Raw genomic sequence first — 17,393 nt, 5'->3', positions numbered from 1 at the left:
AGGCGCGCTCTAGCAGGTCTGTTAGTGCTTCTTGGGCAGTGCCTCACCAGGCCTCCATGGCTCAGATCTGTAAGGCCGCAACTTGGTCTTCAGTGCATACATTCACAAGATTTTATCAGGTGAATGTAAGGATGTATGAGGATATCGCCTTTGGGCGCAGTGTGCTGCAGGCAGCAGTATAAATCCTCAAGTATGTGGGTACCCTGTGGGTTGTTTCTCCTTCCCCTCAAGTAGCATTGCTATGGGACGTCCCATTAAGTAATTGGTTAAGGCTCTGTGTCCCATGATGTACGATAAAGAAAATAGGATTTTTATTACAGCTTACCTGTAAAATCCTTTTCTTGGAGTACATCATGGGACACAGGTCCCGCCCCTCTTTTGGGATTTAAGTATATGGCTTTGCTACAAAAACTGATGTGCTTCTGGGAGGAGGAGGGGTTATATAGGGAGTAAACTTCCTTGATTGGGTTTACCAGTGTCAACACCTGAAGGTAGGCCTTTAACCCATTAAGTAATTACTTAAGGCTCTGTGTCCCATGATGTACTCCAAGAAAAGGATTTTACAGGTAAGCTGTAATAAAAATCCTATTTTTTTTTTTATTTTTGTGTGTGTCTGCCCCCCTCCATTTGTTTTAAATAGAAAATGGCACAATGGCAAAGTACACAAAATCCTGTAGTTCTCAGCCTGATCATGTGACATGAAAGATCCTTTTCTTTTCTTCTTTGGAGGCAGCTGCCCTCCTGAAAAACGTCACTCATGTAATTGTGTCTGGGGGTTGTCCTGTCCACGTCCAGCCAGTATTGCTTTTTCCGGGGAAAGCAGTGGAAAGGCACTGCTTCTTTTATTTTTACTGTTGATGGGCAAGTGTTCTTTTTGCTTACATAAAAAAAGTGTATTTGGGCATTATCTTTAATGGCTTTAACTATTGTCTTACTATGTGTATCTTTTCTTAGCTTGGCGTATTGGACACCTCCTAGACAGCACCCTGAAGAACCTGAGCATTGTGGTACATTGTCCAATATTTACTATTGTTTCGTACCTCAGAGTTCACATGGACCAAGACTATGAAAGGCGCCTTCTACGACAGATCAATCTTCAGAATGAAAACACCATGCCTTGTGTAGGTTACGGAAGTGTTTTTTTTTTTTTTTTTTTTTTTTTTTATTCTTGACTATATATCTGTATGATAATATCCTCGTACTAACACTCTTTCCATAATCTTGGTTAATTTAAACGACACCCTCATGATAGATTAATGGAGGCTGCTATTACTGGACTCTCCTTTTAAAAAATGTTAGTTACCTTGCTTTCATTTGGATACTTTGACATGTCAATGCTGTCTGGGTCTCTGACCTGCAAAAATGTATAGAAATGAGTAGTTCTGACATTTTTCTGACACTCATTTACAACATATATTTATTTTATTTTTTTTTAACACTGTGATCATAGCCGCCCTCTCTTGCTTGCTTTCTACATGGACTAGGGACTATGGGGTATGTAGTGTGCATAGAGCAGTGCACGTGACTGCAACCAGTGTTCATTGTTTGTTCCAAATATACAAAAGTGAAGGGGGTAAAGGAGAGGTTTAGAAGCTTATTGGAGGATGAAAAATGCTGTGGGAAATTACAGGGCCATTAAAGCAGACTTAAACTCCCCTATAAATATTTTGTTTTTTTAAATGGGGCCCGCAGGAGGTTTATGACATAATGTGCTAGTATGTAGCATATATTGGCTCATTATGGCAATTACCTGTCAAAGAGCTCCAGTGCTGCGCTATCAGCACTTTAACAGGTCATGGGCACTTCCATTGTCTCCAAGTCTGAGTTCTCTTGGTTAGACTGCTTGAATTGTTGGGCCTCAATGAAGTCACTCCCCGTTCATGTTTACGTGAGTCACATCAGTGTTTATGTACTCTGGGCTGCATATGGGCGGCTCACTGTACGTTCCCACTGACAAGCAGGGAGAAGCATTTGACACACAACTAGGGTCTCTTCTGTCATAAAAACCCAACCTGACGGTGGTTTTCAAGTCTTTTAATTCCGCATTGGGAAGAGGATGTGTATGAATGATGTTTTGAAGAAAAAAAATATTATTTTGTGTACATTTTTAAAGCAGAAGTCTGATAAAATCTGTAATACATATATATTTGCTGCTTTACCTGCCAGAAATTTCTGTTTCTGTTCAGTCAATCCTTTGATCATGCAATTGATGTTAGATAATATAATCGGGTCTGTGACCTTCCTACAGAGACTACAATGCACATTTGCAATAGAGCCTACTATCCCAACTATAACTTGTATTTTCAGTAGCTGAGGTCATCAGTGCTAGTCTCCATGTACCACTCATGGCATTTAAGTTAAAGGAACTTCTAATTTCCTGGTTGTCTGTGTTTAGTACAATCTAAAATACTGATCTGGATCTGAAAGTCAGATCAATATCTCAACTTGAGAACTAGTATTTCTCCTAGCATTTATTGGAGGCAACAAGGGTCTATTCTTCAATGTGTAAGTGTAACTGTGGCGTCTATGAGGTATGCGCTTTGTGCTGACAAGATAATACACCTCTCTCCCTAGCACTGCTGGATCTAGACTGGTCTTTTGAAGCTGCTTCTATTTAGTGGCTGGTGGCAATGTCAGACCAGAAACCCAGATCCTGGATAATCACTAGTAGCCCACAGTTTGCAGTACCTTCCTGAAACACACAATCTGGTATTTCACTGTGATGCCTGTGCCACTTTTATGTCACTTCAGCGGGCATACCAGGTTCAGTTTTTCTGCACCGTTTTTTTGCATTACTGCGTGTTAAGTGCTAGACCGGATCCCCAGATCTGGACATTTAGTGTGTAAGTCTAGGGTATATACAGTGCCTTGAAAAAGTGTTCCTACCCCTTGAAATTTTCCACATTTTGTTATGTTACAGCCAAAAACTTGTATTTTATTGGGACTGTATGTGATTGATCAACTAAAAGTGGCACATAATTGTGAAGTGAAAGGAAAATGATCAATTTTTTTTTTTTTAAACTTTTTTACAAAAATGTAAAAAGTGTGGTGTGCATTTGTATTCAGCTCCCCTGTGTCAATACATTGTAGAACCACCTTTCACTGCAATTACAGCTGCAAGTCTTTTTTGGGGAAGTCTCGACCAGCATCTAGAGTAAAATTTTTGCCCATTCTTCTTTGCAAAATAGCTCAAGCTCTGTCCGATTGGATGGAGAGTGTCTGTGAACAACAATTTCCAAGTCTTGCCACAGATTCTCAGTTGGATTTAAGTCTGGACTTTGACTGGGCCATTCTAACACATGAATATGCTTTCATCTCAACCATTCCATTGTAGCTCTGGTTGTATGTTTAGGGTCATTGTCCTGCTGGAAGGTGAATTTCTGCCCCAATCTCAAGTCTTTTGCAGACTCACAGGTTTTCTTCTAAGATTGCCCTGTATTTGGCTGCATCCATCTTCCCATCAACTCTAACCAGTTTCCCTGCCATGCTGAAGAAAAGCATCCCCACAACATGATGCTGCCACCACCGTGTTTCATGGTGTGTTCAGTGTGATGTGTTAGTTTTCTGCCACACATAGCGTTTTGCTTTTAGGCCAAAAAGTTCAATTTTGGTCTCATCTGACCAGAGCATATTCTTCCATGTTCGCTGTATCCTCCACATGGCTTCTCGCAAACGGGGCTTCTTATGGATTTCTTTCAACAATGGCTTTCTTCTTGCCACTCTTCCATAAAGGCCAGATTTGTGAGGTGAACAACCGATAGTTGTCCTGTGGATAGATTCTCCCACCTGAGCTGTGGATCTCTGCATCTCCTCCAGAATTACCATGGGCCTCTTGGATGCTCTCCTTGCCCGGCCTGTCAGTTTAGGTGGATGGCTATGTCTTGGTAGGTTTACAAGTGTGCCATACTCTTTCTATTTTCGAATGATGCATTGAACAGTGCTCTGTGAGATGTTCAAAGCTTGGGATATTTATAACCTAACCCTGCTTTAAACCTCTCCACAACTTTATCCCTGACCTGTCTGGTTTGTTCCTTGGCCTTCATAATGCTGCTTGTTCACTAAGATTCTCTAACAAACCTCTGAGGGCTTCACAGAACAGCTGTATTTTTACTGAGATTCAATTACACACAGGTGAACTCTATTTTTTAATTGGGTAAATTCTGAAGGCAATTGGTTCCACTAGATTTTAGTTAGGGGTATCAGAGTAAAGGGGTCTGAATACAAATGCACGCCACACTTTTCACATATTTATTTGTAAAAAAAAATTGAAAACCATTTATCATTTTCCTTCCACTTCACAATTACCGTATTTATCGGCGTATAACACGCGCCGGCGTATAACACGCACCCCAATTTAGGAGGGAATTTTAAGGAAAAAAAACTTTTAGGAGGGAAGTTGAAGGGAAAAAAACTTACATTTAAATGCCCATCATTGCAGCCTTCTCAGTGCAGCCATGTCAGTGCAGCCATGTCAGTGCAGCCATGTCAGTGCAGCCATGTCAGTGCAGCCATGTCAGTGCAGCCATGTCAGTGCAGCCATGTCAGTGCAGCCATGTCAGTGCAGCCATGTCAGTGCATCCATGTCAGTGCAGCCATGTCAGTGCATCCATGTCAGTGCAGCCTTCCCCAGTGCAGCCTTCCCCAGTGCAGCCTTCCCCAGTGCAGCCTTCCCCAGTGCAGCCTTCCCCAGTGCAGCCTTCCCCAGTGCAGCCTTCCCCAGTGCAGCCTTCTCCAGTGCAGCCTTCTCCAGTGCAGCCTTCTCCAGTGCAGCCTTCTCCAGTGCAGCCTTCTCCAGTGCAGCCTTCTCCAGTGCAGCCTTCTCCAGTGCAGCCTTCTCCAGTGCAGCCTTCCCCAGTGCAGCCTTCCCCAGTGCAGCCTTCCCCAGTGCAGCCTTCCCCCAGTGCAGCTGTCGATCCCCTGTCCCTGCCATATTGGGCTTCAAAATCGCCGACCGCGATTTGAAAATGGCGCCGCCGGTGCTGAAATACACAGAGCCGGTCCTCGGCTCTTTCCGGCGGCTCTCGTTCATTTTCGGCTCCACTCGTAGTCCCGAGCGGAGCTATCCGAACCTAGCCGAGTAGGTTCGGATAGCTCCGCTCGGGACTACGAGTGGAGCCGAAAATGAACGAGAGCCGCCGGAAAGAGCCGAGGACCGGCTCTGTGTATTTCGGCGCCGGCGGCGCCATTTTCAAATCGCGGTCGGCGATTTTGAAGTTTTGACACCACGGGATCGCAGGGGATCGGCGTATAACACGCACCTGCGACTTTCCCCTGATTTTAAGGGGAAAAAAGTGCGTGTTATACGCCGATAAATACGGTATGTGCCACTTTGTGTTGGTCTATCACATAAAATGCCAATAAAATACAGTTAAGTTTTTGGTTGTAACGTGACAAAATGTGAAATTGTCAAGGGGTATGAATACTTTTTCAAGGCACTGCAGACCCTAGATGGGGTTGTCCCCTTTTCAATTTGCACAGTTTCCCAACCTCCTAGAGGTGTAGGATCTATCCAGATATTAACCAGTTATGGACCCCAGATATGCTACACAAGCTGCTGCTGCGAAGAAAAAAAAAATTGACAATCTGACAGTATTTTATAAACAAGGGATACAGTGGATGTTTACTAAGTAACATTGTTACATTTGTGTTTACTTTGTTTCATTCATCTGTAGATTGAAGGGATGAGCTTCGACCTGTGTATGTTAGGACTCATTCACATGGGCACAGAGGCCCATACTGTGCAAAGAGCAATTTGTTTATGCAGCTGAAGCAACGTGGAGTCATATGCAGACAGCCTGTTTTTAATCAATTGAAATGCGTCGGATGATGGACGTATCCCCATATCCATGTTTGACAAGCATGTAGGGATGAATGTATGGTCCCAGACCACACTGTCTGCGTTTGGGGTAGATATAGTCAGCGCTGAACATATTCCAGAGGTTAGTATTAGGAGCATTAGTGGTAGGTTGACTAAAGCACATAAACCAAAAAGGTAAGTATAGTAGCAAGTCCTAGTTGCAATCTCGAAACACCCAATACGAGGACAATATGCGACCGGTCTAAACTACGTGGCATGTTCACCAATGCCAGGAGCCTGGCGGACAAGATGGGTGATCTAGAGATACTGTTGTATGAGGAGGATTTGGATTTTGTGGGAATTTCAGAGACCTGGTTCAACAGCTCTCATGATTGGCTGGCAACCATTCAAGGGTATTCCCTTTATCGCAGGGATATAGAGAGTAAAAAAGAGGGAGGGGTATGTCTATATATCAAGAATAATTTACAAGTGAATGTGAGAGATGACATCACTAAGGGAACTAGGGTGGAGTTGGAATCCTTATGGGTAGAGCTCCAAAGGGATGAAGCTAAGGGAAAAATAATACTGGGAGTATGCTATAGGACCCCTAACCCAAGGGCGGAGGTGGACCTCCTATCACAATTTGGATTAGCAGCAAGGAAGGTGTCATAATGGGGGATTTTAATTATCCAGACATAGACTGGGCGGAGGGAACCATGCATACTATCCTCTTATTGCGTGTTCCGAGATTGCAACTAGGACTTGTTACTATACTTGCCTTTTTGGTTTATCTGCTTTAGTCGACCTACCACTAATGCCCCTAATGCTAACCTCTGGAATATGTTGCGCGCTGACTATATATACATCTGGACCCCCCTTTGCCTAGTTTAAAACCACTCTAACTTTTTGGCAATCTTTACTCCCAGCAGATCTGCACCCTCCTCATTTAGGTGCAGTCCGTCCCTTCTATAGTACTGGTGACTGACTGAGAAGTTGGCCCAGTACTCCAGGAAACCCAAACTCCTCCTTACTACACCAGCTCCTCAGCCACTTGTTTACTTCCCTAATCTCCCTCTGCCTTTCTGGTATGGCTCGAGGTACCGGTAGTATTCCTGAGAATACTAAATTGGAGGTCCTTTTCCTCAATCTAGCTCCCAAGTCCCTAAAATCATTCTTTAGGACACTCCAACTGCCTCTGACTTTGTCATTGGTGCCAACGTGCACCATGACAGCCTGGTCTTCACCAGCCCCTCCCAGATTATGAATATATTTATATATAATAATTTTTTTTTTTTTCTCACAAAATTGAGTACACCCCTTACAGGCTATAAGAAGATTGCCAAGACCCTGAAACTTAGCTGCAGCATGGTGGCCAAGACCATACACCGGTTTAACAGGACAGGTTCCACTCAGAACAAGCCTCGGCATGGTCGACCAAAGAAGACGAGTGCACGTGCTCAACGTCCTATCCATATGTTGTCTTTGGGAAATGAACGGAACGTATGAGTTCTGCCAGCATTGCTGCAGAGATTTAAGGGGTGGGGGTCAGCCTGTTAATGCTCAGACCATACGCTGCACACTGCATCAAATTGGTCTGCATGGCTGTTGTCCGCGAAGGAAGTCTCTTCTAAAGATGATGAACAAGAAAGCCCGCAAACAGTTTACTGAAGACAAGCAGACTAAGGACATGGATTACTGGAACCATGTCCTGTGGTCTGATGAGACCAATATAAACATATTTGGTTCATATGGTGTCAACCGTGCGTGGCGGCAATCAGGTGAGGAGTCTAAAGACAAGTGTGTCTTGCCTACAGTCAAGCATGGTGGTGAGAGTGTCATGGTCTGGGGCTGCATGAGTGCTGCTGGCACTGGGGAGCTATAGTTAATTGAGGGAACCATGAATGCCAACATGTACTGCGACATACTGACGCAGAGCATGATCTCCTCCCTTTGGAGACTGGGCCGCAGGGCAGTATTCCAACATAATGACCCCCAAACACACCTCCAAGACGACCACTGCCTTGCTAAAAAAGCTGAGGGTAAAGGTGATGGACTGGCCAAGCATGTCTCCAGACCTGAACCCTTATGAGCATCGGTGGGGCATCCTCAAATGGAAGGTGGAGAAGCACAAGGTCTGTAACATCCACCAGCTCCGTGATGTCGTCATGGAGGAGTGAAAGAGGACTCCAGTGGCAACCTGTGAAGCTCTGGTGAACTCCATGACCAAAAGGGTTAAGGCAGTGCTGGAAAATAATGGTGGCCACACAAAATAATGACACTTTGGGCCCAATTTGGACATGTTCACTTAGGGGTGTACTCACTTTTGTTGCCAGCGGTTTAGACATTAATGGCTGTGTGTTGAGTTATTTTGAGGAGACAGCAAATTTACACTGTTATACAAGCTGTACACTCACTACTTTACATTGTAGCAAAGTGTCATTTGTTCAGTGTTGTCACATGAAAAAATATAATAAAATATTTACAAAAATGTGAGGGGTGTACTCACTTTTGTGAGATTGTGTGTGTGTGTGTGTGTATGTATGTATATATGGTGCCTTGAAAAAGTATTCATACCCCTTGACATTTTCCACGTTTTTATGTCATGTTGCAACAAAAAATGTAAATGTATGTTATTGGAATTTTATGTGATAGACCAGCACAAAGTGGCACATAATTGTGAAGTGGAATGAAAAAGATAAATGGTTTTCAAATTTTTTTTATTTTTTTTTATACAAATATCTGAAAAGTGTGGCGTGGATTTGCATTCAGCCCCCCTGGGTCAATACTTTTGTCGAAAGAACCACCTTTCGCTTCAATTTCAGCTGCAAGTCTTTTTGGGTATAGCTCTACTAGCTTTGCACATCTAGAGTAAAATTTTTGCCCATTCTTCTTTGCAAAATACCTCAAGCTCTGTCTGATTGGATGGAGAGTGTCTGTGAACAGCAATTTTCAAGTCTTGCCACAGATTCTCAATTGGTTTTAGGTCTGGACTTTGGGCCATTCTAACACATGAATATGCTTTGATCTAAAACATTCCATTTCAGCCCTGGCTGTATGTTTAGGGGCCTCGACCTGCTGGAAGGTGAACCTCCACCCCAGTCTCAAGTCTTTTGCAGCTTCTAACAGGTTTTCTTCTAAGATTGCCCTGTATTTGGCCTCATCCATCTTCCCATCAACTCTGACCAGCTTCTCTGTCCCTGCTGAAGGAAAGCATCCCCACAACATGATGCTGCCACCATCATGTTTCACTGTAAGGGTGGTGTGCAGTGTTTAGTTTTCTACCACACATAGCAGTTTGCTTTTAGGCCAAAAAGTTCAATTTTGGTCTCTTCTGACCAAAGCACCTTCTACCACATGTTTGCTGTGTCCCCCACATGGAATCTCGCAAACTACAAACAGGACTTCATATGGCTTTCTTTCAACAATGGTTTTCTTCTTCCCACTCTTCCATAAAGGCCAGAGTTGTGGTGTGCACGCTAGTTATCCTGTGGACAGATTCTCCCACCTGAGCTGTGGATCTCCGCAGCTCCGCCAGAGTTACCATGGGCCTCTTGGTTGCTTCTCTGATTAGGCTGTTTTCACACTGAGGAGCTTTACAGGCTCTTTAGCGCTAAAATTGGCGCCTGTAAAGAGCCTCTCCTCTCACTCGAGTGTGAAAGCTTGCGTGCTTTCACACTGGTGCATTGGCAGGACGCCAAAAAAAAGTCCTGCAAGCCGCATCTTTGCAGTGCTGTAGGAGCAGTGTATACACTGCTCCTAAAGCGCCCCTGCCCATTGAAATCAATGGGCAGCCGTGTCGAACCGCCAGCATAGCGCCGCTGCAGCAGCGCTTTGCAGGTGGTTTTAACCCTATTTCGGCCCCTAGCGGGAGGGTTAAAAGCGCCCCTCTAGCGGCCGAAAAACTCATCAAAAACGACGGTAAAGTGCTGCTAAAAATAGCAGCGCTTTACCCCCAGTCTGAAGGTAGCCTTAATGCTCTCCTGTCAGTTTAGGTGGACGGCCATGTCTTGGTAGGTTTGCAGTTGTGCCATACTCTTTCCATTTCGAATGATGGTGCTCCGTCAGCTGTTGAAAGCTTGGGATATATATATATATATATATATATATATATTTATTTATTTATATTTTTATTTTTTATATATATAACCTAACCCAGCTTTAAACTTCTCTACAACTTTATCCCTGACCTGTCTGGTGTGTTCCTTGGCCTTCATGATGCTTGTTGTTGGAGATTCAATTACGCACAGGTGAGCTCTATTTTTTAATTAGGTGACTTCTGAAGGCAATTGGTTCAACTAGATTTTAATTAGGGGTATCAGAGTAAAGGGGACTGAATACAAATGCATGCCACACTTTTTAGATATTTATTTGTTAAAAAAAAAAATTTAAATCATTAATCATTTTCCTTCACAATTATGTGCCACTTTGTGTTGGCTTATCACATAAAATCTCAATAAAATACTTTTATGTTTTTTTTGGTTGTAACAAGAGTAGACTTTATGATAGACTCTCTTGTACTTCAGTAGTCCTTTTCGTTTCTGCTGTGTGGCAATTGACTTCCCATCAAAAGAAGGATTGTACATTAACCTAAACAAAGGGGGGGGGGGGTAACCTTCTAAAATTATGGCCATAATAGGTGGAGTAGGAGAGCGCTCAGTTCTTTGTCTTCAGTGAGCTGGTGACTTTTGGTCACATGCTCTCTTCTCTGCTTCTCCAGCGCTCCCCGTGGGGGAGGGGGGGCAGGAGCAGCTGGCTCAGACTCTCAGTGATTTGCTTGAAAGGCTTAGCCAGTCCGGTGCAGAAACTGACTGCATGGTGTGAACTAGAGCCATTGGAATACATTGAAAACACTGTGCATGCATTTTGTGCAAAAAAAAAAAAGCGCACAGAACTGCGTCTGGTGTGAACTAGCACTTATAGCAGAGCTCAAAGTTGGAGAGGGAGAAGTACAAGGAGTTAATTGGTGACAGGAGCATGCTGATTGAAGGAAAAGTGGCTCAGATGAGCTTATCTCTCTGCTTTCTCATTCTATTCTTTGTCCAGTCACAGACTGGGGGCAGATCCATGATAGCATGGACTCAGAGTAAATTGGTTTAATGATACTGGCTGTCTATCATACTTATCATTTTTTCTGAAATATTTTTTTTAGGTAGCAGAGATGAGAAGGACATTGACTCCTTCAAATTCTCCTATGTCTTCTCCAAGCAAGCACGGAGATCGATTTATTCCATCCAGAGCTGGTGCAAATTGGAGTATTAACTTCCACAGGATAAATGTGAGTGATTTAACATTAAAGTATATGTACACCCAATCGCTAAAATTTTATAAGTGCTTTAACATATTAAAGCAGAACTTCACTACATATGAGCACTACAAACCAAAAATCCTGGTTAATTCATTTTTAATATTCAAACCAAACTCATCCGTCTCGCGCTTTATTTTGCTGAGAAATCACGTTGAAAAACACCCCACTAGCATTTCTGTCCATAGCCATCTTGAGTAAGGGCAGAAGGTTCATGTAATATTCATATCCTGGAATCCATCTGCCCTTAGCTCATGCATGCAGACAAGAGGAGTGTGCTTAGCTGAGAAAACCCCTTCTGAAGACTCCTGTGATGTATGACCTTGTTTGCCTAGGCGTGGAAACCAGGAAGTAACTGAAGAAATGTAAAAAAAAAAAAAAAGTTTTTGCGCTTGAGGAACTGCTCTCTTCACCTTGCCCAACTAAGGGAAACAAACTCCTGCTTAAAAATCACTGGAGCATATGCTTTGCTCAGGTGTAAATGCAGACTTTTACTGTCTCAAATCCGGCGAGATGCAGCATAGAAGCTTGTCAAAACTTTGAATAAGTCCCACACATGCTCTGGCACTCAAGTGTTTTTGACAGGCCTATCGGTCTCTTCTGCTGTAAATGCTTCCCTCTGCCTGTCATCCAGGGTGGATATAAATCAATGATTTAAAAAAAAAAAAATCTGTTTTATTTTTATTTAAATCAGATTTTTTTTAATAAAATGCTTTTGGAGTAAAAATCTATCTGAAAATAGTTTTCTATTTAAGATACATTAATAATTTAGTTTATTCAGCATGAAATAGAGCTTAGTCATGTAGCATGAGGCTGTATATTTTGCAATATTTACATTTTTTGGTAAACTCATTCAATGAATGCAACTGAGATAACAAACACTGCATTGATGCATTCACACAATTTTAAAGTAACCATGAGATAAAACAAAATTCAGCAATATTCCTTTATCCCATTGTTTTGCAAATCTATGTATACTACAAACTGTATGATTCAATTGCTTCTGATATCACCATTTACTAACCTGACAGCTTATTATTCCAAATAGGAAACCTTAATTTTGTTTGCAAATATTAAAGATTCTAACTACCAGCAAGAATAAGTCCTTTCATTTTAACCACTTCGCCCCTGTAGGACGTTCAGGAATGTCCTTGACTTTGTGCAGTGATATCTGAATGATGTCTGCAGCTACAGACATCATTCAGATATTGCCATTTTCAGACGGTGATTCCCTGCACCATAGGAACGATCATAGCGGCTGTTCCGCCGCTTGATCGTTCTTACAGGCGGCAGGGAGGGGACGACCCTCCCGCCGCCCTCCTTGTGCTTTTACCGACTTACCGCTTCCATCGCGGTCCTATTGACCCCATATCTCACTGTAAAAAGAACAGATTGTGCCATATTCCTATTACAAGGGATGTTTACATTCCTTGTAATAGGAATAAAAGTGATCAAAATTTATTTATTTATTTTTTTTTTTAAAGTGTCAAACTAAAAAAAAAAAAGTCAAATTAACAATAATATAAAAAAAACAATTAAAGCGCCCCTGTCCCCGTGAGCTCGCATGCAGAAGCGAAAGCATATGTAAGTCCCGCCCACATATGAAAACTGTGTTCAAACCACACATGTGAGGTATCGCCGCAAATGTTAGCGCGTGAGAAATAATTCTAGCCCTAGACCTCCTCTGTAACTCAAAACATGTAACCAGTAAAAATATAAATTAAAGTGTCGCCTATGGGGATTTTTAAGTACCAAAGTTTGGCGCCATTCCATGAGCGTCTGCAATTTTGAAGCGTGACATGTTGGGTATCTATTTACTTGGCGTAACTTCATCTTTCACATTATGCAAAAAAATTGGGCTAACTTTAATGTTTTGGGTTTTTTTTAAAGCATGAAACTTTTTTTTTTTTCCAAAAAAAAGTGTTCGAAAAATTGCTGCGCAAATACCGTGCGAGATAAAAAGTTGCAACGACCGCCATTATATTCTCTAGGGTCTTTGCTAAAAAAAAATATATAATGTTTGGGGGTTCTATGTAATTTTCTAGCAAAAAAATTATGAATTTTACATGTGTCAGAATTGGCCTGGGTGCGAAGTGGTTAGAGAGCACCTGTCATTTCAGATCCATCATGGCAGCGCCTGTATCCACTCACCTGCTGCTGCCACCATGTACCTCACCTTGTTGTGTTACTGCCGCATCACCAGCCCTCCCATTAAAGTGAATGGGACTGTCAGTGAGTCAACAGCGGGTCAGAGGAGCTGCTGCAGGACAGAGATGACAGTTGCTCTTTAAAAATTATGATTCAAATCGAGCCTTTTTATTAGTGATTAAAATCAAATCCACCTTGCTGTCATTTGTGATGTACACTGAGCTGCGCATGCGTCGCTGAGTGAACATTTATGGCCCTGATCTGTGCTTCTGTGACGTCATCGTGGACCCGCCCATTGAAGCGACCGACAGCACAGAAGATGGAAGCGCCCGGGACCCACCGGATCGATCACAGCGATGGGGACCTCAGTATGCCAAATAAGTGTGCTATAATATGCTGTGCATGCTAGCATATTACATCATAACCCACCTGGGGGACTCCAAAAAGAAGAAATTGCAGTGTATTGAACTACCGCTTTAATCCCTTTTTGGAGAGTTCATATTCCACTGGAGTGTAAACTCTCTATAGAAACTAATGTGAGTGCATGGCAAAAAAAGTTTTTAGCAAGAGTCTCTGCAGCATTGTTGGTGATATTTCACTTAATTGGAGACAGGTGACTGAGGGCACATCAAGTAACAAAAAATAATGTACAAAGGTATATGAAAAAAATACAAATTTTTTCCCTATCTCTGTGCATTGCTAAAATCTCCCCTATGCACCAAAAAAAAAAAAAAAAAAAAGCCAATTTTCTTTAACCACTTCAGCTCCCTTCCAGGCCATTTTTTGTGATACAGCACTGCGTTGCTTTAACTGACAATTGCGCGATCGTGCGACATTGTACCCAAATAAAATTAATGTCCTTTTTTTCTTCCACAAATAGAGTTTTCTTTTGGTGGTATTTGATCACCTCTGCGTTTTTTTATTTTTTGCACTATTAACAAAAAAAGACTGACCATTTTTGGGGGGGGGAATTTTTTTTTTTTTTTTTACTTTCTGCGACAATACATATCCAAAAAAAATGTATAATTTCATCAATATGTATTCTGCTACATATACATACATATTTGGTAAAAAAAAAAATTGCAACAAGCTTATATTGATTGGTTTGCGCAAAAGTTATAGCGTCTACAAAATAAGGGATAGATTTTTTTTTTTTTGTTTTGTTTTTACTGGTAATGGCGGCGATCTGCGACATTTGTGGTGGACATATCTGACCCCAAGTGACACTTTTTGGGGACCAGTGACATTCTAACAGTCATCAGTGCTAAAAAAAAATGCACTGATCAATATATAAATGGCACTAGGGGGACGATCAAGGGGTTAACTGTGTTTCATGGGTGTGTTCGAACTGTGTGGGGGCTGGGCTCACTGGAGCAACAAAGAGATCCCTGTACCTGATCGCTAGGAACAGCAGATCTCAATGTTGTCCCCCGTCAGAATGGGGATCCGACCTTGTTTAGGTCCCCGTTCTGCCTCTCTGTACCGCGATTGTGGGTGGCCAGTGGACACCAAGCCCGCAGGCGCGCTCCCATGGCGAGCATCGGCGCGTGCGCGCCCACACTGTCTATTACACCAAACAACGTATTGGTACGCTCTTTCATGCAATGGAACCTCCCTGCTGCAGTATATGTGCGATGGGTGATCTTTAAAGTGGTACTAAAGTGTTATTTTTAAGGAAAAAAAGCAAACATGTCATACCTGCTCTCTGCAGTGGTTTTTGGACTCCTTTTCTTGGGTCCCTCATCAGTGCTCCTGGCCCCTCCCTCCTGTCAAGTGCCCCCACAGCAAGCAGCTTGCTATGGGTTGCACCCGAGCCGAGCCGCAGCCCCATGTGTCCACCTTAACACTGATCCTTTAGCGATGGACCAAAGACTCTGGCAATTCACGCTGTCAAACAGCAAATCGATGTCGCTCTGTATTGCCAGCTGGCTAGGGGGCAGTGTGGGGCACGATGTATCGCACAGCTCCTCCTTTTTGTTTTTTGTGATGTGTACAAAATGTACACTCCATACACTGTGATGTCGGGTAACACGATGCGCTGCCGGACATTGCAGTGCGATTCAAGCCGGTGTACTGCGATAAATTGCAGCATGTCCACTAGGCTGCGTTGCAGTGTGAAATGGGACACATAGGAAACACTTGTTTCCTGTGTGTCCCTGCGGTTATGGCCTTTATACACTGTGGTAAAAAAAAAAAAAACAATGCAAAAGGTCTTGTACTGCACGTAGTGTGAATTTATAGTTTGGTTTGGCAGAAATGCCATTCTTGATATTCAAGATGGATATCCTGCCGTGCCCGGCTTCATTTGTTTCAGACCTTGTCAATAACTGTACAACAGCAGCTTTTAAACTAATTTATGTAAAGCGTTTACTAGCTTCACGTGGGCCAAAACTAGACTATAATACGTGTACAATGATCCATGTATAATATGATCTCTTGTTCTCTTCATTACCAGTTTTTGTAGAGTTTGCTAGAGTCAAATACGAGAGGTTTTAAAGTGGTAACTTTGATTTACTTGCAATATCAAAAATATGATAGACGAGCAAGAGGAATGTGTGGGTATGTTGTCAGCCTCTGCATTTCTGTTGTTGTTGCTGATGGGGTAAAACATGGAACAAACTACTACATGTACTTTGTCCCATAAGGAACAGGACTTTAAAAATTATAGTGATCGATCTTTAGTTGTGAAAAAGCATTTCCTTTCTATTCCTCAACCAGGACGGCTGCTTAAAAACACAGACACAGCATGTAATGGTAAGTTTGTATTGGGGGGAAAATCTGCATTTTTGGTGATAGCCTTCGCAATCCTCTTTAATGGTTTTCCCCCAGTCCTCTTTAAGGACCGCACAAGCTGCACAAGGGCGCTACTCAGCTAATACCAGAAACAATACCAGAAACAAAAGACAAAACAATTATAAAAGTGTGCATTTTGGCATGTTACCCCTGTTTTCTCCAGCCTGACACTAGTGGCCTCCCACACTATTTTGGACATAAATTTGCACAGGAAACACAGTGGTCCTGTCTGGTCAGGGTAGAAGGATGTTGGTAGGGGAAGATGGAGTCTTCTCACATGTTTCTTTATTTGTTTGCCCACAGATTTTTGATCTCTGTATTTGAAACATATCTGGTGGTTTGGGCAGTAACATACTTTCTGTATCAAGCTGGGTACACAATATACGTTTTTATTTAGTTAAACCTAGCGGGCTGAATAGAAAACAAATTTACAGATCACCATATTAACACATCTGTTCTGACAAGGGGACTGCTCCCTGCCAGAACACACTGATCAGTGCTCGCAGCCAAAAGCGGGCGGGGCGTCCAGTTTTTTTTTTTTTTGTTTTTTTTTTTGTTAACTGTTTCTTTAATTTTTTTTTTTTTTATCACTTTTATTGCTGTCACAAGGAATCTAAACATCCTTTGTGACAGCAGTAGACAGTGACATGTCTCTTAGACCCCAGATGTCTCCTCTGCCCTCACAAGCATCTGATCATACCAAGATCGGTGTTATTGGTTGCTTTACCAATTTAAAAATGGCGCTGTTTACATCCGGGGAATCAGAAATGATGAAAATACTCATTGCTTCCGGTTTCCTATACCATTGAGATCATGAGGGACCTTCTGGTTCTCTGTGATCTCTCTATGGTTAGTCAGCGAAGCCACCGGCTATGACCACAGGTTCCCTGGTGGGACAGGAAAGCCCAGGAAGGCAGCGGGAGGGATTGTTTTTACAAAAAAGAGAGTCGCCGGCTGAAAACAATTCTGGAATATTGCCTGTAGTTGCATCATCCTGGTATAACTACTGCAACTCGAGGACATTCATGAACATCCTTGGGCGGCAAGTATTTAAACTATGTAAGGGGTTCTTTTAAATGGTTTGTCTCAACCCTCTAACTCAGTGGTCATCAACCCTGTCCTCAGGGCCCACTAACAGGCCAGGATTGCAAGATAACTGAAATACATCACAGGTGATATAATTTGCTGCTCAGTGATTGCAGTATTCTAGTCTGCATCTCCCCATACATATAATACATAAAACCTGGCCTGTTATGCCTCGTTTCCACTGAGCGGATCGGTTCGGGACGGTACAGTTTGGAAGGCCTAGAATGGTCCGGCCTATTCAGGTGAGCGTTTCCACTGCAAATCGGA

The 17,393-nt window shown here is 42.6% G+C and overlaps 1 protein-coding gene across 2 annotated transcripts in view; it reads left to right on the top strand.

Moving 5' to 3' along the window:
• FZR1 (fizzy and cell division cycle 20 related 1) overlaps positions 1 to 17,393 on the top strand; it is a 116,293-nt gene that overhangs the window by 26,382 nt on the left and 72,518 nt on the right. Inside the window, exons 2-3 of one of the 2 annotated variants that reach the window (XM_073595275.1) lie at positions 955 to 1,121; positions 10,947 to 11,072. In XM_073595275.1, coding sequence (XP_073451376.1) covers positions 1,053 to 1,121; positions 10,947 to 11,072 — 195 coding nt within the window. In that variant the 5' untranslated portion in view covers positions 955 to 1,052. Of the gene's footprint in view, positions 1 to 954; positions 1,126 to 10,946; positions 11,073 to 17,393 lie in introns of both variants that reach the window. The other variant, XM_073595271.1, reaches the window with a different exon arrangement.

Source organism: Aquarana catesbeiana, linkage group LG01 (genome assembly GCF_042186555.1).
Source record: "Aquarana catesbeiana isolate 2022-GZ linkage group LG01, ASM4218655v1, whole genome shotgun sequence".
Classification (NCBI taxonomy): Eukaryota; Metazoa; Chordata; class Amphibia; order Anura; family Ranidae; genus Aquarana; species Aquarana catesbeiana.
The sequence above is the reverse complement of the archived record's forward strand: the minus strand, read 5'-3'. Positions and strand labels throughout refer to the sequence as shown.